Consider the following 20,048-nt stretch of genomic DNA (forward strand, 5'->3'; position numbering starts at 1 on the left):
CAGTAGCGGCCTATATTATAATCCGCCACTGTTTATATCGGTCAGGGTCCAGGTGCTGATACTCCCGACAATCATAAGAATGAAGGGGCAGACACTCGCAGCAGCCTCTTCATCTTTGTCTCACAGCCTAAAGGGGTTCTGCCACGAAATGGTTAAAAAAAGAAAAAAACGCTTGCAATAATACCTTCCACAATTTCGAAACTATCAAGGAAATGTTTCTTTTCAGTCTGACACAGTACTCTCTGCTGACATCTCTGGCCGAGACAGGAACTGTCCAGAGCAGGAGAGGTTTTCTATGGGGATTTGCTGCTGCTCTGGACAGCACTGTGTCAAACTGAAAAGAAAATAACATTTCCTGCAGGATATGCAGTGCCTGATAAGTATGGGAAGACTTGAGATTTTTTAAGTAAAGTAAATTCTGACACCAGTTGATTTGAAAGAAAAAGATTGTCGCTGGATAACCCGTTTAATAAGGTTGAAAGAAGACAAGTCCATCAGGTTCAACCTAGGGAAAAACCCTACTGTGTTGACCCAGGGGAACCCCTATGAGGCAGATGACAATTGCCCCATCTCAGGGAGAAAATTCCCTCCGACTCCAATGGCAATCAGAATATTGCCTGGATCAACGTTTTAATGAATAATATTGAATAACCTCTTGTATTGTGTGTTAAATTTAGCTAGTCACTTATTAACTGTTGTTTTTTTAGTGTACCGTTATAAAGGGTTTTTACTTGCCAAAATGATGGTGTGTTCAGGGCAGCACAGTTTTGTGCACGACAAACAACATAGGGCAGTGCTGATGGAGAGGTTTACACCCACTGTAAAGAGGGAGCATGGAGCGGGAGTGACAGCTGGGAAAATAATATAACAGCGCAAATCTTTGGCTCTAGATACACAAAAATATAAAAAATTTTAAAAGAGTAAGGATCAGGTAATTTTTTCAATTTTTCTTGAAAGCTCAGGCACACTTTAAGACTGTGTTTGTACCATGTAGTCAGGGATAGTAGCGTATCGCATGCAAACAAGTGGCAAATACAAGTGAATTACATAAAAACTTTTACAGTATTCTCTGCAAAACTGCATGGTGCACTACCAACCAGTAGCTGCAGTATCTGAACTATCCATAAGACTGAGTTAACAGAAAATGTGTTGTGTGACTGAAATTCCATAGAATACTATATATTAAACTGTAGTTTATTTACATGTAAATATTTACATCAATCCCATTTATTTTTTTTATTAATTTAAATGGAGAAGTCCGGTCAAAACTATTTTTTAATATGTTATTACTTATGGAAAGTTGGACAACTTTCTAATGTACATTAATTATGGGAAATGCACAAATAGAGCAATTTCCTTTAATTTAGTAGATCAGGGAGACTTCAGATTCTCTGAAATACCGTGACGTCACGAACCAGGGGTGTAATTACAATGGAGTGTCCAGCAGGGGCGCACTATATATAGAAGTCAATGGTACTCATTGACTTCTATATATAGTGCGCCCCTGCTGGACACTCCATTGGAATTACAATGGATGTGTGTGTAAATGGAATATACAGTGTTTTTGATTGAATACATTCATGGAATACTTTGGGGAGCAAGTGTCCTTGCTCCCCAAAGTATTCCATAAATGTAATCAACAGTACATCACAGTAAGCCCCCCGCCGCCCGCCGAACCGCCGCCGCAGCTCTGGACTACACTCAACTACTACTCTCATCACCTGCTCATAGCATGAGCAGGTGATGGGAGAGTAGTAGCTGGGTTATATGGCTGAGATTGCCGCCGCTGATGCTGCGCAGGGGAAGCCGCTCTTCACTGTGCAGCAGCTGTCATCCCCCTCCGCTCCCCCTGGTTCATGACGTCACTTTTTTTTTTAGAGAATCTGAAGTCTCCCATATCTACTAAATTAAGGGAAATAACCCTATATGTACATTCCCCATAAATTACTGTACATTAGAAATTAGTCTAACTTTCCATAAGTAATAACATATTAAAAAATAGTTTTGGCTGGAGTTGTCCTTTAATAGAGAACCTGTCACTACATTTACACTGCCTAATCCACAGGAACCCCCCCCCCCCCCCCCCCCCCCCCCCCCCCCCTTTTATAGCAATACATTATTAGTTCTGAACAACTGGGCTATTTCATTGTAATCAGAGATGTAAGTTTGGCTGAAAACAGGGCTCTGAATCTTCAGGGCAGCCCTAGTAGCTTGATGACACATCTTTCCCTATGGACAAGTAGAGAGAAATCTGTCGTTTAGGGCCGGAGACCACTCTGATCACTCAAAACCCTGCTCCCTGCCAAACTTGCAGCAAGGATTCCTCTGAAATAAAACAATACATGAAAGACTGAATATCTGCAACTAGGATGTCTGTTTAGTAGGTTCTCTTGAATACACTACTTTTATTTGCATCTATATTAATTTTCACAGTTAATTGGTTCCAGTTCTCCACAGGTATTTTCTTTTTTTATATTCATTTCCATTAAGGTTTTGCGTCTTTCTTGTTGTAACCAGTAGAGCATTTCTGTTTTGTCCCACTTCATTTTGTCAGTATATGCTCTGCCCTGTAATACAAAAATATATTGTGAGTTTAAAAATAATTGTTTCTTAAGGTCTCCTGTACACAGCTGTATTGGTTTTGTGTTGATCAAAGTCACAGATCCGTACAGACGGCCACAGAGTGTCACCTGTGGACAGGGCTGTGGAGTCGGAACAAGTCTTGGCTGGAGTCTGAAAAAATTTACCGATTCCAGCTTTAAAAACAATTTAGAATTCAGTTTTGATATGAATTTTAGTTTTGCTCAATATATATTATGAGCAACATTCTAATCTAATCTAGGACACTGGCCCTATTAGATAAGGGTGGTCAGGGAAAAGTTGTCGGTCACTATTTGGCAGTTTGTTTCTAAGCTGGAAGAATCCATTGTGTGTGTGTGGGGGGGGGGGGATCTGTGCTGTTCTCTTCCTGGATGCTGGATGACTGTATATGAGCAGCAGTGTAATATGAAGATATCCTGTGTAATATAGAGGAGGAGGAGAAGACATATGTAGTGTAGCAGTAACCTCTGTCCTCAATGTGGTGTTTTTCTTCAGTGTGCTATGGCTGCAGCTGTGTGTGTGTGCTCACCTATATACCTGCTCCCTGCCCAATAGATCTCCCTCACCTATATACCTGCTCCCTGCCTGCCTACAGAATACATCTCCTCATCTAAAGTATATACCTGCTCCCTGCCTACAGAATACATCTCCCTCACCTATATACCTGCTCCCTGCCTGCCCAATACATCTCACCTATATACCTGCTACCTGCCTGCCTACAGAATACATCTCCTCACCTATATACCTGCTCCCTGCCTGCCTACAGAATACATCTCCTCACCTATATACCTGCTCCCTGCCTACAGAATACATCTCACCTATATACCTGCTCCCTGCCTGCCCAATACATCTCCCTCATCTATATACCTGCTACCTGCCTGCCCAATACATCTCCCTCACCTATATACCTGCTCCCTGCCTACAGAATACATCTCTCACCTATATACCTGCTCCCTGCCTGCCCAATACATCTCCCTCATCTATATACCTGCTCCCTGCCTGCCCAATACATCTCCCTCACCTATATACCTGCTCCCTGCCTGCCTGATACATCTCATCTATATGGGTGCCTTCACACGTACCGTATCGCTGCGTTTTTTAATGCGTTTTTATCGCTGCGTTTTTGCTGCGTTTTTTACATGCGCGTTTTAATTTTCACATGATTTTCATGTGAAAATCAAAACTCGCATGTAAAAATCGCACCAAAAACGCAGTGATAAAAACGTAGCGATACGGTACGTGTGAAGGCACCCTATACCTGCTCCCTGCCTGCCCAATACATCTAACCTATATACCTGCTCCCTGCCTGCCTACAGAATACATCTCACCTATATACCTGCTCCCTGCCTACAGAATACATCTTTCACCTATATACCTGCTCCCTGCCTGCCCAATACATCTCCCTCATCTATATACCTGCTACCTGCCTGCCTACAGAATACATCTCCTCGCCTATATACCTGCTCCCTGCCTACAGAATACATCTCCTCACCTATATACCTGCTCCCTGTCTGCCTACAGAATACATCTCCTTACCTATATACCTGCTCCCTGCCTGCCTACAGAATACATCTCCTCACCTATATACCTGCTCCCTGCCTACAGAATACATCTCCCTCATCTATATACCTGCTCCCTGTCTGCCTACAGAATACATCTCCCTCACCTATATACCTGCTCCCTGCCTGCCTACAGAATACATCTCCTCACCTATATACCTGCTCCCTGCCTACAGAATACATCTCCCTCATCTATATACCTGCTCCCTGTCTGCCTACAGAATACATCTCCTCACCTATTTACCTGCTCCCTGCCTGCCTACAGAATACATCTCCTCACCTATATACCTGCTCCCTGCCTACAGAATACATCTCCCTCATCTATATACCTGCTCCCTGTCTGCCTACAGAATACATCTCCCTCACCTATATACCTGCTCCCTGCCTGCCTACAGAATACATCTCCCTCATCTATATACCTGCTCCCTGTCTGCCTACAGAATACATCTCCTCACCTATATACCTGCTCCCTGCCTACAGAATACATCTCCCTCATCTATATACCTGCTCCCTGTCTGCCTACAGAATACATCTCCTCACCTATATACCTGCTCCCTGCCTGCCTACAGAATACATCTCCTCACCTATATACCTGCTCCCTGCCTACAGAATACATCTCCCTCATCTATATACCTGCTCCCTGTCTGCCTACAGAATACATCTCCCTCACCTATATACCTGCTCCCTGCCTGCCTACAGAATACATCTCCCTCACCTATATACCTGCTCCCTGCCTGCCTACAGAATACATCTCCCTCATCTATATACCTGCTCCCTGTCTGCCTACAGAATACATCTCCTCACCTATATACCTGCTCCCTGTCTGCCTACAGAATACATCTCCTCACCTATATACCTGCTCCCTGCCTACAGAATACATCTCCCTCATCTATATACCTGCTCCCTGTCTGCCTACAGAATACATCTCCCTCACCTATATACCTGCTCCCTGCCTGCCTACAGAATACATCTCCCTCATCTATATACCTGCTCCCTGTCTGCCTACAGAATACATCTCCCTCACCTATATACCTGCTCCCTGCCTGCCTACAGAATACATCTCCTCACTTATATACCTGCTCCCTGCCTGCCCAATACCTCTCCCTTACCTATATACCTGCTCCCTGCCTGCCCAATACCTCTCCCTTACCTATATACCTGCTCCCTGCCTACAGAATACATCTCCTCACTTATATACCTGCTCCCTGTCAGCCCAATACATCTCCCTCATCTATATACCTGCCCCCTGTCTGCCTACAGAATACATCTCCTCACCTATATACCTGCTCCCTGCCTGCCTACAGAATACATCTCCTCACCTATATACCTGCTCCCTGCCTACAGAATACATCTCTCACCTATATACCTGCTCCCTGCCTGCCCAATACATCTCCCTCATCTATATACCTGCTCCCTGCCTGCCCAATACATCTCCCTCACCTATATACCTGCTCCCTGCCTGCCTGATACATCTCATCTATATGGGTGCCTTCACACGTACCGTATCGCTGCGTTTTTTAATGCGTTTTTATCGCTGCGTTTTTGCTGCGTTTTTTACATGCGCGTTTTAATTTTCACATGATTTTCATGTGAAAATCAAAACTCGCATGTAAAAATCGCACCAAAAACGCAGTGATAAAAACGTAGCGATACGGTACGTGTGAAGGCACCCTATACCTGCTCCCTGCCTGCCCAATACATCTAACCTATATACCTGCTCCCTGCCTGCCTACAGAATACATCTCACCTATATACCTGCTCCCTGCCTACAGAATACATCTTTCACCTATATACCTGCTCCCTGCCTGCCCAATACATCTCCCTCATCTATATACCTGCTACCTGCCTGCCTACAGAATACATCTCCTCGCCTATATACCTGCTCCCTGCCTACAGAATACATCTCCTCACCTATATACCTGCTCCCTGTCTGCCTACAGAATACATCTCCTTACCTATATACCTGCTCCCTGCCTGCCTACAGAATACATCTCCTCACCTATATACCTGCTCCCTGCCTACAGAATACATCTCCCTCATCTATATACCTGCTCCCTGTCTGCCTACAGAATACATCTCCCTCACCTATATACCTGCTCCCTGCCTGCCTACAGAATACATCTCCTCACCTATATACCTGCTCCCTGCCTACAGAATACATCTCCCTCATCTATATACCTGCTCCCTGTCTGCCTACAGAATACATCTCCTCACCTATATACCTGCTCCCTGCCTGCCTACAGAATACATCTCCTCACCTATATACCTGCTCCCTGCCTACAGAATACATCTCCCTCATCTATATACCTGCTCCCTGTCTGCCTACAGAATACATCTCCCTCACCTATATACCTGCTCCCTGCCTGCCTACAGAATACATCTCCCTCATCTATATACCTGCTCCCTGTCTGCCTACAGAATACATCTCCTCACCTATATACCTGCTCCCTGCCTACAGAATACATCTCCCTCATCTATATACCTGCTCCCTGTCTGCCTACAGAATACATCTCCTCACCTATATACCTGCTCCCTGCCTGCCTACAGAATACATCTCCTCACCTATATACCTGCTCCCTGCCTACAGAATACATCTCCCTCATCTATATACCTGCTCCCTGTCTGCCTACAGAATACATCTCCCTCACCTATATACCTGCTCCCTGCCTGCCTACAGAATACATCTCCCTCATCTATATACCTGCTCCCTGTCTGCCTACAGAATACATCTCCTCACCTATATACCTGCTCCCTGCCTGCCTACAGAATACATCTCCTCACCTATATACCTGCTCCCTGCCTACAGAATACATCTCCCTCATCTATATACCTGCTCCCTGTCTGCCTACAGAATACATCTCCCTCACCTATATACCTGCTCCCTGCCTGCCTACAGAATACATCTCCCTCATCTATATACCTGCTCCCTGTCTGCCTACAGAATACATCTCTCTCACCTATATACCTGCTCCCTGCCAGCCCAATACATCTCCCTCATCTATATACCTGCTCCCTGCCTACAGAATACATCTCCTCACCTATATACCTGCTCCCTGCCTGCCTACAGAATACATCTCCTCCTCTATATACCTGCTCCCTGCCTACAGAATACATTTCACCTATATACCTGCTCCCTGCCTGCCCAATACATCTCCCTCATCTATATACCTGCTCCCTGCCTGCCCAATACATCTCCCTCACCTATATACCTGCTCCCTGCCTGCCTACAGAATACATCTCCTCACCTATATACCTGCTCCCTGCCTGCCTACAGAATACATCTCCTCACTTATATACCTGCTCCCTGCCTGCCCAATACATCTCCCTCACCTATATACCTGCACCCTGCCTGCCTTCAGAATACATCTCCTCACTTATATACCTGCTCCCTGCCTGCCCAATAGCTCTCCCTTACCTATATACCTGCTCCCTGCCTGCCTACAGAATACAGCTCCTCACTTATATACCTGCTCCCTGCCTGCCCAATACCTCTCCCTTACCTATATACCTGCTCCCTGCCTACAGAATACATCTCCTCACCTATATACCTGCTCCCTGTCAGCCCAATACATCTCCCTCATCTATATACCTGCTCCCTGTCTGCCTACAGAATACATCTCCTCACCTATATACCTGCTCCCTGCCTGCCTACAGAATACATCTCCTCACCTATATACCTGCTCCCTGCCTACAGAATACATCTTACCTATATACCTGCTCCCTGCCTGCCCAATACATCTCCCTCATCTATATACCTGCTCCCTGCCTGCCCAATACATCTCCCTCACCTATATACCTGCTCCCTGCCTGCCTACAGAATACATCTCCTCACCTATATACCTGCTCCCTGCCTGCCTACAGAATACATCTCCTCACTTATATACCTGCTCCCTGCCTGCCCAATACATCTCCCTCACCTATATACCTGCACCCTGCCTGCCTTCAGAATACATCTCCTCACTTATATACCTGCTCCCTGCCTGCCCAATAGCTCTCCCTTACCTATATACCTGCTCCCTGCCTGCCTACAGAATACAGCTCCTCACTTATATACCTGCTTCCTGCCTGCCCAATACCTCTCCCTTACCTATATACCTGCTCCCTGCCTACAGAATACATCTCCTCACTTATATACCTGCTCCCTGTCAGCCCAATACATCTCCCTCATCTATATACCTGCCCCCTGTCTGCCTACAGAATACATCTCCTCACCTATATACGTGCTCCCTGCCTGCCTACAGAATACATCTCCTCACCTATATACCTGCTCCCTGCCTACAGAATACATCTTACCTATATACCTGCTCCCTGCCTGCCCAATACATCTCCCTCATCTATATACCTGCTCCCTGCCTGCCCAATACATCTCCCTCACCTATATACCTGCTCCCTGTCTGCCTACAGAATACATCTCCTCACCTATATACCTGCTCCCTGCCTGCCTACAGAATACATCTCCTCACTTATATACCTGCTCTCTGCCCAATATATCTCCCTCACCTATATACCTGCTCCCTGCCTACAGAATACAGCTCCTCACTTATATACCTGCTCCCTGCCTGCCCAATACCTCTCCCTTACCTATATACCTGCTCCCTGCCTGCCTACAGAATACATCTCCTCACCTATATACCTGCTGCCTGCCTACAGAATACATCTCACCTATATACCTGCTCCCTGCCTGCCCAATACATCTCCCTCATCTATATACCTGCTCCCTGCCTGCCCAATACATCTCCCTCACCTATATACCTGCTCCCTGCCTGCCTACAGAATACAGCTCCTCACTTATATACCTTCTCCCTGCCTGCCCAATATATCTCCCTCACCTATATACCTGCTCCCTGCCTGCCTACAGAATACATCTCCTCACTTATATACCTGCTCCCTGTCTGCCTAAAGAATACATCTCCTCACTTATATACCGGCTCCCTGCCTGCCCAATACCTCTCCCTTACCTATATACCTGCTCCCTGCCTGCCTACAGAATACAGTTCCTCACTTATATACCTGCTCCCTGTCTGCCCAATACCTCTCCCTTACCTATATACCTGCTCCCTGCCTACAAACTATATCTCCCTTACCTATATACCTGCTCCCTGCCTGCCTAATACATCTCCCTCCCCTATATACCTGCTCCCTGCCTGCCATATACCTCCCCCTAACCTATATACCTGCTCCCTGCCTACAGAATACATCCCCCTCACCTATATACCTGCTCCCTGCCCACAGACCCAGATAACCGGGTGAACATATCATTCATCTGTGTGTATGCGCCTTTAAAGCAGATGGGTAGCAGTACAATTAGGTTATTGGGGGCCCAAGCACATTTTTTGCACAGGGGCCCTTTGCAGTCTAGGTCCGCCCCTGGTGTGACCCCCTATATATCACTATGGGTGACCTCGGTTTTACAGGTGTCTGGCATTGTTAGCAGTGTTCCTGTGTGTATGGTGAATATTTAGTTAGAAACATAGAAGACTGTCAGCAGGAAAAGACCACCTGCTCCATCTAGTCTAGTTCTGAGTAGTTCAGGACATGGAGGCTGGAGACTGGCTGCATCCCATGCACACAGGAGAAGCTGCTTTATATCTTTCCTTATTCCCTCAGAAGTTGCCCCAGGATCATGTAGGACATTAGGGAGAAGCTGCTGAGCCGGTGTGATAAATAACTACCCTGGTATATGACTGGCCATTTATGAAGGAGCAGGAGTCGGAGTCGGTCCCGATAAAATTCAGGAGTCAGAGTTGAAGTCGGAGCTGCGGCTTACCAACTCCACAGCCCTGCCTGTAGACTCTGCAATCCTAGACCATGCAGAAGGCATAAAAGTCTATAAGACCAGCCTGTAATCCGGACAGTATAATTTGTGGTCTTAGGTCCATGCAAATGCACAGAATGTGGAATCTAATACAAAGCACTTGCAGACATTATATGGACCATAATCTACATCCAATCAGGGCTGTGAGACCTTTTTAAGTGCTGTATGATGTCAGTATGAGTAAGAAAAATAGTGAATATAGAGAATTTCCAATATGTGTATCTGAACAGAAACAACACAAAATTACACATACAACGTGGGGAATGGGGAATATATGTATGCTACAGTCCAGTGTGACTAGAAAGCAATACCCCTTTTAACAACAAATAGAGGAGTGTAGGCAGAAAAAGACCTATCGGTCCATCTTGTCTGCCCTTTTAGTACCGTATTTCCCTTCTTATTATATTAGGATAGAGATATAGAGATATCCCAGGTGGGTTTAAATTCTGTTATTGCAGATATACCAGCCACATCTGCTGGAAGTTTGTTCCAAGCATCTACTACTCTCAGTAAAGTAATATTTTCTCATTTTGCTTCTGATCTTCACTTGCTCTCACTCCCCCACCTGAGCTAAGCAGTTTACTAAAATAATGGAGATGGGCTTGTATGCAGATGCTACTGTGTACCAAGCCCCTAGTCATTATGTAAATTAACCTTTCCTCTTGACAACAAGCAGAGCATAGCTCATGCATTACAAAAGTTAAGGGGTTAAGTGCTGCAAAATCAGTAAAAGTATGTACTTTTTGAAACAGTAGTATATTGCTGATACATACATTTTTATGCTACCATAACTGGGTAGTTTTTATCTCTGCCCGGCATACGTATTGTTACAGACTACAGATAAACTCCCATCTATTACTGCTTCTATTATAGTTGGTGGAAGAGGGCACATATACAAGATCAGATTACACAGAGGGTCTGGAAATAGGGGTGACATTACTAGTCTGCACATTTATGGTATAGGGCAAGTAGATAAACCCAAATATGCTGGAGACTGGGCAAATACATTTTTAGTACTTCAAACACTCAATATCAAAACGGGTTAAATTATAAACAATGATTTGGTTGGCAAGACTCCTGTTAGCCTTCTTTATCCGCAAGTCTGGGGGGGGGGAAGGAGGGGTTGAAGGGGGGGTGTTTCTTTTGTAAACTGTGTTCATCGGCGCTGCTTATTCACTGTAAGGTGACTTGTTAGATTTCTTCTCATCCCCTTTCCATATAAGGAGTTCTCAGGACCATTCTTAAAGTGACACTGTCACTCCCTTTTTGCAGTATGACTTCTCTACAGAGGTGTAAAGGGTAAATTTTGCAGTTTTCATACCTTATTTTATATCATACGTCATGGTGCTTGTTCCAGTAAAAAGTGATCTTTTATCATCTGAGGATTGTGCCACCTGGGCGGGGCTTCACCGCCACAGAACCACTTAGCCCCGGCCACATTACCAACTTAGGCCCCGCCTCTCTGTGACGTCATCGGCCGTGACACCTATGATGTCAAGGAGGGGTGGGGCCTAGGATGCCGATGTGGGCATCTCTCTGCCCCATTGGCATTGTAGGCCCCACCCCCTTGACATCATAGGTGTCACGGCCCCACCCCCTCCTCAGCCATTGGAATGGGCCCCGTCCCTCTAATCAGGCTGTCATAGAGAGAGTGGGGGCCATGCCTCTAGATCGGCCCATTCTGATACTGCTGCGGAGGAGGCTGGGCCTAGATGTCTATGACATCACGGAGGGGTGGGGCCTATAGCAAGATATGGGGTTCCACGGCTGTTAAGCCCCACCCTTACGGCACTCTCCGCCAACAATAACATACATTTTTAAGGGGAGAGACCACAAACAAATCCTTTATATGGTAAAATATGAAATGTCCACAATATAAGCTTCGAATGGTGCCAAGAACACCTTATATGGAATGGGGGAGACAATATCACTTTAATATTTAAAGAGCGTTGCCTTAGTAAGAGCTTTGCCATGATTAGGGGGTTTGCACCCCAAAAACCGTTGGGGTTCCTTTGTATTTTTATGGACACTGTTATTATTTTAAAAATTTCATGGAGCTGGAGGCTGCATTCTATTTCACAGTCTGTAAATAGAGGCACATAGCTCTAAATCACACAGGTACTGTATAAAATGCAAGTCACTGTTTTGGCTTCTGGCCACCAAGCAAGGGTCTTATTATATACACCCTACGAGAGGGAGTTGAAGATTCTGTACTGAATTTTGTGCCTTTCCTACCTATTTTCTCACATAAATTCTCTATTTTTGGCTTCCTGATTGACATTTTTACTAAATCAAGAACCCTTATACCCCACTGCATTTATTCAAGGCAGGATATCTGGCTGTTTAAAGCATGCCAAATGTTTGTTGTGGGGATCATTAAAGGGGTTATCCAGCGCTACAAAAACATGGCCTCTTTCTTTCAGAGACAACACGACTCTTGTCTCCAGTTCAGGTGCAGTTTGTAATTAAGCTCCATTCACTTCAATGGAGCTGAGCAGCAAAACCCCACCCAAGCTGAAGACATGAGTGGTGCTGTCTCTGGAAGAAAGTGGCCATGTTTTTGTAGCGCTGGATAACCCCTTTAACACAGCTAAATAGGTACCGTACAACAGCTGTCAAAGGAAATGCTATTTAGAATATGTTAGTGCTATAGAGCCAAAAGGTCAAAATTAGAGATGAGCGAACCTCAAACATGTTCGAGGTAATCCAAACCCGAGCGTTCAGCATTGGATTAGCAGTGGCTGCTGAAGTTGAATAACGCTCTAAGGTTGTCTGAAAAACATGGATACAGCCAATGACTATATCCATGTTTTCCACATAGCCTTAGGACTTTATCCAACTAATCAAACGCCGAACACTCAGGTTCACTCATCTCTAGTCAAAATGTATTCAATATGCATTGTATATGTATAAATATTTTAGTAGCGGATAAAACATTCCATAATTCTCAGCCAGTGCTGTTACAGGTCCTATCTGGCCTGTGTGAACCCTAAAAGTGGCAGCCTTTGCCACCTATGGAAAACAGGATTCCATGGGCTTTGTCATTGAAACACTGCTTATATAAACTCACCTTATAGCTGACTGTGTCATTAAACTTCTTCTTTAAAACATGTAACACTTTATAAATTTCAGGTTCTATTTCTGCCATTTGTTTGCAAAACTTTTTTCTTCTCCTAGACTCTTCCATCCTTGCCATCGATGTTCCTTCATACCCTAAACAAGAAAACAACACTGTCTTAGGGCCCTTGCACACTGAGGAAATCACGCTTCAGATTCTGACGCTTGAACAGCAGAACGCGTTTCAGCCATATGCCTTTGTCAAGTGGCAGTTGAGGAAGGCATATGGCCAAAACGTGTTCTGCTGTTCACACTGTTATGGTTTATGGAACCGAATAAAATTATATGATGAAGAAAGTGGTGAGTGCCGGGATTTCCATCTGATTTAGCATCTCGGGTAGGACCTGTGTGCCGACTGATTCCCTTTAAAGGGGTTATCCAGCGCTACAAAAACATGGCCACTTTTCCCCCTACTGTTGTCTCCAGTTTGGGTGGGGTTTTTAAACTCAGTTCCATTGAAGTAAATGGAGCTTTATTGCAAACCTGAACTGGAGACAACAGTAGGGGGAAAAGTGGCCATGTTTTTGGAGCGCTGGATAACCCCTTTAATGTTGTGAGGGGTCTACCTTTACCTTGCTACTATGAAACAGAACATGAAAAGGTAGTTTTCAGAACTGACAACAGTCTGTTCATGATTTAAAGAGGGTATGAATATCTATTCTGTTATTAACAAAAGCACATATTGGGACAAAAGTGTCAGTATTTGGAGGCAGAAGTAATGGCAGTGAGGAAACATAAGATTCTGTTTGTGACTCCCACTAGTCATTTGATATGTCATGTTACATGAAGCTTACCCCTGTGAAAGAATCTGTTGGGATCAGATGCCTCCTTCTCAAACATCTCCAGCTCAGCTAAGAGCTTCTCTCTTCTCTCAATAAGTGTTATTGCTTTTTCCCACATTTTTATAGCCTGTAAGTAGTAGAAACATTTATATTCATGTTTATTTGTGCACAAAGTTTACAATAGAATGGTAATATTTATGGGACCCCAGATCTCCCCAGATTGAAGAATTCCTCAATCCTGCACCCCGCACATGTTGAGAAAGAGTCACAGATTATTGCACAAACTGTATTTAGTCCTTTAACTTATTTAACCCCTTAAGGACCGGGCCTGAAATGGCCTTAAAGACCGAGGCAAATTTTATGAATATGAAATGAGTCACTTTATTCATTGATAACTTGGGAATGCTTTTATCTATTCAGCTGATTCTGAGACTTTTCTTGTGACAGGCTAAACACTATGTAAGCTAGACGACTGGGAGCCGACAGGAGCCGAAAATAGACGACAAGGAGAAAAGGACGACGTGGGACCGCTGGATCTTCGCTCTGGACGCCGGGATCAGGTGAGTATGGTGCACATACACCACACACACCCATTCTGCTGAACCAGGTAAAAGGTTTTTTTACGGTACCAGCCAGCCAATCACGGCGATCGTGGGGGTGGCACCGTGGCCCCCTTCATACAGGGCATTAATGGTGATTGGTGCTGTCTCGGACAGCACCAATCACCATTGATTTCCAGGTCACTGATGACTCGGAAAGCTGAATTCAGCTGTCATTGGCTAGTCTGAATTGACCAGCCAATTACAGCGATCGTTGGCACCGGGGGTGTAAATCAGCCCCGTGCCGAAGAGCCAAGATGGCCTGCTATCATTTATAGCAGCCATCATTGCTGCTGGTAAATTTACACCTGCGGTCGTTAAGGGGTTAAAGGTTTTAATCATGTGTCACTGTTATTATAACTTTCAAAATTTAAATCCAAAGGAGATGTGAAACAAAGTTGCCTTCAAGAGACTGGACCTGGATACAAGTAAGGCTAGGTTCACACTGCAAAAACGGATGAAAAAAACGGATTGCAAAAATGCAGTGTGAACCCAGCCTAAGTATAGCTTTGTTATAAAGCATAACTAAAAAAAAAAAAAAAAAAAAAAATTAACCCCTTAAGGACCAAGGGCATACATTTACGCCCCCGCAGCTTGGGCCGTGGCGCAGAAGGACGTAAATGTACGTCCTTCCAGGGTCGCAGGCTATGGAGCGGGCTCAGGAGCTGAGCTTGATCCATAGCAGGTGCAGCCAGGCCCTTTAATATCTGACCTGTCTCTCTTTATGTAGTAATAACTCTGCAATGCTTTTAAAGGACAACTCCCGCGGGACCCCAAAAAAAAAAAAAAAACACAGACACACAGACACCATACTCACCATCTCTCCGGTGACGATCGCCACTCGATTCGCCCGCCGTCCACCTCTCCGTCGCCGCCGTCCGCCATCCAGCGATGTCTCCAACTTCCGGGTCCAGGGGATGGAAAAGGCTGCCAGTGCGCTTGCGCACCGGCAGCCTTTTCATTGGCTGGAGCGCATCACATGGCTTCCAGCAAGCTCAGCCAATCAGGGCTGAGCAAGCTGGAAGCCATGTGATGCGCTCCAGCCAATGAAAAGGCTGCTGGTGCGCATGTGCACCAGCAGCCTTTTCATCCCCATTCACTTTGCATGAAGACGCCGAGGAGGAAGAAGACCCGGACCGCCCCTCGGCTCTGACGTCGTCGTCACCAGATGAGGCCCCGGAGAAGAGGACCGTGACGATCGTAATAGGTAATGTATACATTCCTTAACTTCCGGGGTGGGGGTCGGGGGTCCGAAAGTGGGGGAAGGCGGCCAGGCCGGGTATTTAACCACATTACAAAGTTATATAACTTTGTAATGTGTGTTAAATGAGCAAAAAAAAATTTTTGTGGGAGTTGTCCTTTAATTATCGCAGCTATTCTGAGATTGTTTTTTCGTGACATATTCCTCTTTATTTTTGTGGTATACTTTGATTGATACACTCAGTAGTTTTTTGTAAAAAAAAAAAAAAAAAAAAACAACACATTTGCAAAAAAATTTGAAAAATGTATGTTTCTTTTTGTTCAAAACTCTCTTTTCCTAAGAAAGATAGTCATGCCACATGAACTAATTATTACTGCAACATCTACAACATGTCTACTTTATGGTGACATCATTTGGTGATCGTCCTTTTACTTTTTAGGATGTTAGAGGGCTTCGAAATTTTGCAGTGATTTTTCACATTTTCAGGAAATTTTTTTATATTCTGATTTTTTTAGAGACCACTTCAGTTCTAAAGTGGATTTGTGGGGCCTGTATGTTAGTTACCCCCATAAATCTCTCCACTGTAAAAACTGCACCCCTTAAAGTATTCAAAGTAACATTTCATAAGTTTACCTTACTAACCTTATTAACCTTTTAGATGTGTCGCAGAATTTTAAGCAAGTTGGAGGGGAAATTTAACATTTTCATTTTTTTAGCAGGTATTCCATTTTAATCCATTTTTTTCCTCTAACACAGCAAATACTAACTGAGAAATGGAACTCAATATTTATTCCAATTACAATGTTTCTAGAAATCCCCCATATGTGGCCGCAGTGAGTCACCTGAGGAATTTTGGGACCTTTTTTTATTTCATTTTTTTTAGCCATTATACCATTATACTTGCGGTGCCAAAATATTTTAGCAAGACAAGATCACGTTTCCATCGGTTCCATTTAGGGGGACATGTAACGCCCTCACCATTTTTTAACTAATTTTTTATGAAGTGGTACGAATAAAAAACACAATTTAGCAGCTGTTTTTCACCATTTTTTGTACGCCGTTTTTTTTTTTTAGTTACAAAAAAGAACACTTTATAACATTATACAATTATCCAGGCACCACATAATTACAACATATAAAAAAAAACCATCCAACCACTCCCATTCCCCTCCCATCCCCCCCCCTTACCCTAAATGGGCTAATTACATCAAGCTTTATTTAGTCACCCAAGTTCTGCCCCCCCCCCCCCCCCCCCCCCGCTCCCCTGAACCCCACCCACGGCAAACACAGGAGGGGAAAAAAAAAAACACAACACACTTTACCCCCTCACCTCGTTCTCGCAATCATACCACCTCACACATTGACCCCATTCCACCACATTAGGCGGCAGGGGAGATATCCATTTCCTCATAATCAATAATTTTGCACAGAACAACAATCTCAACAAACACTTTTTCTGTTTCCCCGATGTCCCAGAGGAAAGTCTCGAAGTATCCCCCAGTATGAACAAGCAAAGATCTTCCTCTAGGGTCATACCAATAGCCTCGTTTATCCCCTGGGAGACCCCGGTCCAAAACTGGCCCAATTTTTCACATGACCAAAGCATGTGAACAAAATCCCCTCTCTTCTTTAAGTATCTCGGACAAAGATCATCAGTCCTCTTTTTAATTTTACAAAGGAAGGAGGGGGTATAATATAATCCATGAATAATATTAAATTGGATCAGCTGATGGTTCGCCGAGGGTGCAGCTTTTTTGATGTTACTATAGATTACTGTCTAGTTCACACCCACCCCAATCTCTCTTTTCCAGGCATTTCGGCTCATAAAGTCCAGCTTTCTTTCTAAAAGGAAACATTTATAGAGTATGGATACCCCATTAAATCTACTTCCCAAACCCTCTCAACTTTTCTGATGTTAAAGTGACACTGTCGCCCCCTTTGTGCATTTTGACATCTCTACACAGGTGTAAAGGGTAAATTTAGTGTTTTTCATACCTTATTTCATATCATACATCATGGTGCTTGTTCAAGTAAAAAGTGTCCTTTTATCAACTGCAGATTGTATTAAGTGGGCGTGGCATCGCGGCATTAGCGCCACTTAACCCCGCCCATAACGACACGGTTGGTCCCGCCCCTTGACGCCCATTGGTTGGCCGACGTGAAGGGGGTGGGGTCTAGACCTTTCGGCCAGCCTGTTCCAATGGCCGGCGAGGGGGCAGGGCCAACTGTGCCGTTGTGGGCGGGGCTATGTGGCGCTAATGCCGCGAGGCCACGCCCACTTAATACAATCTGCAGTTGATAAAAGGACACTTTTTGCTTGAACAAGCACCATGACATATGATATGAAATAAGGTATGAAAAACACTAAATTTACCCTTTACACCTGTGTAGAGATGTCAAAATGCACAAAGGGGGTGACAGTGTCACTTTAAGTTCGCCCTTATTCCATCATCGACCCTTCTCATATCTGCCCTCAGGGCCCTAGAGAGTCGTAGATATTCAAACTGTCGGGTATCTCTAAAACCATACTCTGACTTAACCCGTTCCCATGTTTTAATTTTCCCCATAGTCACCATATCTGTGATCAACCTTAGGTCCTGACCAAATATTCTGCAGAGTACCCCCAGTTTCCCAACCTCCACCAAACTACTGTGGTCCCATAAAGGAGAAAAACTAAGAAAGCCCCTCAGGTCCAAACACCTTTTAATCTCCCTCCAGGTTTTAACCAGAGCGTCCACCATAGGCCATTTGGCTTTTACCCCTCTCTCTAATATCCCGGCATCAAGAATCTGGAATATATCCAGGTAATCATCCCTGGCCCCCTCCCCTAAACGAGAGAAAAAGCTGTTATCCTTCCAGTCCAAAAGCCAATAGGTCTGAGAGGCCAAAAAATAAAGCTCCATAGAAGGGAGGCTCAGGACACCTCTATTCTTAGGAGCTGTTAACAACTCCAACTTAATGCGAACCCGTTTGCTCCCCCATATCAGGAAATTCAAAACATTCCTAATCCTCTTAAAAATCTTCTGTCTTACCCATACCGGGGCGGCCCCAAAAATGTACAAGAATTTAGGCAGGCAAACCGACTTCAGCAATACCAACCGGTCAGCTCTAGAGAGGGGCAAGCTGTGCCACACTTTTACCTTTTCCTCAGTTGCTTTTATCAGGGGAACAAGATTAAGATCGCTAAAGGCCTCCACGTTCCGGGAGACACGAATCCCCAAGTACCTAAAGGAGTCGTCCCTCCCGAGAACCTGAAGCTGGGGACAAATCCCCCTCTGCGGCTAGCTGCAATAATACTGATTTCTGCCAGTTTATTCCCAGGCCGAATATTGCCCCACATTCTGTATCAGCTCAATAATTCTAGGGACAGCCACCACCGGGTCCCGGAGGAACAAAAGCATATCATCTCCATAAAGGGACACCCTGTCCCCCTCACCCCCCGCCCCAAAGCCAACTATGTCCCAATCAACCCTAATTAGGCTTGCTAAGGGCTCTATACTGAGGGCAAAGAGTGAGGGGGAGAGGGGACATCCCTGTCTGGTCCCTCTACCGAGTCCAAAAGCAGCTGATTGTAAACCATTGACCGTGACAGCAGCCCTTGCATCATTGTATAACAACTTCACCAACTCCACATAATCTTTCCCCAACCCAAATCTCTCCATCACCTCCATCAGGTAACCCCACTCCACCCTGTCAAAGGCCTTGACCGCGTCCAATGACAGGATAAAGTGGTCACCCTCCCTGCCTGCTAACTGCACGTTCTCAAATAATCTCCTCAGGTTGGTTTTTATCTGTCGCCCCGGGATAAACCCGGTCTGATCTTTTCCTACCAGGCCTCCCACTGTCCTGGGCCGGCTCCGGCGCTGTTATCACGCCCCTCTTGGCCACGTCGACGCCTTTACTAAGCTGTGCATGCGCAGTACAGTGGGTGAAGCCGCTGTTGTACTGCGCTGCGCAGGCGCAGTACAGCAGCGTCTTCTCCGGCTGCACTGTGCATTAGTAAAGACGTCGGCGTAGCCAACGTGCAATGCCGCCCCCCCCCCAATTACGTCACCATGCGGTGCTTTCCACACACGTCCAGAAGGGCATGATAACAGCGCCGGAGCCGGCCCAGGACAGTGACTACTTGAAGAAGCCACCCGCCCACCGTGACTACATGACCAGCCACCCGCCCACCGTGACTACTTAGATGGTAATTTGCATAGAGTGCGGGAGACTGTTAAACTAAATTTGCGGGCTGTATGTACAGGGGATGGAGGGTACAGGGGGATGTTTAGGAAGCGTGCTGGCTGATGTACCAGCACGTTTCCTTACCTTTATGCCCAATTTTAGTGTGATTGGTTCCCTTTAATATAAAATATCATGGTCTCAACT

The 20,048-nt window shown here is 45.1% G+C and overlaps 1 protein-coding gene across 1 annotated transcript in view; it reads right to left on the reverse strand.

The window, feature by feature from the left end:
• Positions 1 to 2,101: 2,101 nt before the first annotated feature.
• The window catches only part of CCDC87 (coiled-coil domain containing 87), a 67,337-nt gene continuing 49,390 nt past the window's right edge, over positions 2,102 to 20,048 (reverse strand). Inside the window, exons 19-21 of the mRNA XM_069955429.1 lie at positions 13,887 to 14,001; positions 13,046 to 13,188; positions 2,102 to 2,567 (exon numbers count right to left, since the gene is read on the reverse strand). Of these exons, the coding sequence (XP_069811530.1) occupies positions 2,421 to 2,567; positions 13,046 to 13,188; positions 13,887 to 14,001 (405 nt within the window). The 3' untranslated portion in view covers positions 2,102 to 2,420. The remainder of the gene's footprint in view (positions 2,568 to 13,045; positions 13,189 to 13,886; positions 14,002 to 20,048) is intronic.

This window comes from Dendropsophus ebraccatus, chromosome 1 (genome assembly GCF_027789765.1).
Source record: "Dendropsophus ebraccatus isolate aDenEbr1 chromosome 1, aDenEbr1.pat, whole genome shotgun sequence".
NCBI lineage: Eukaryota > Metazoa > Chordata > Amphibia > Anura > Hylidae > Dendropsophus > Dendropsophus ebraccatus.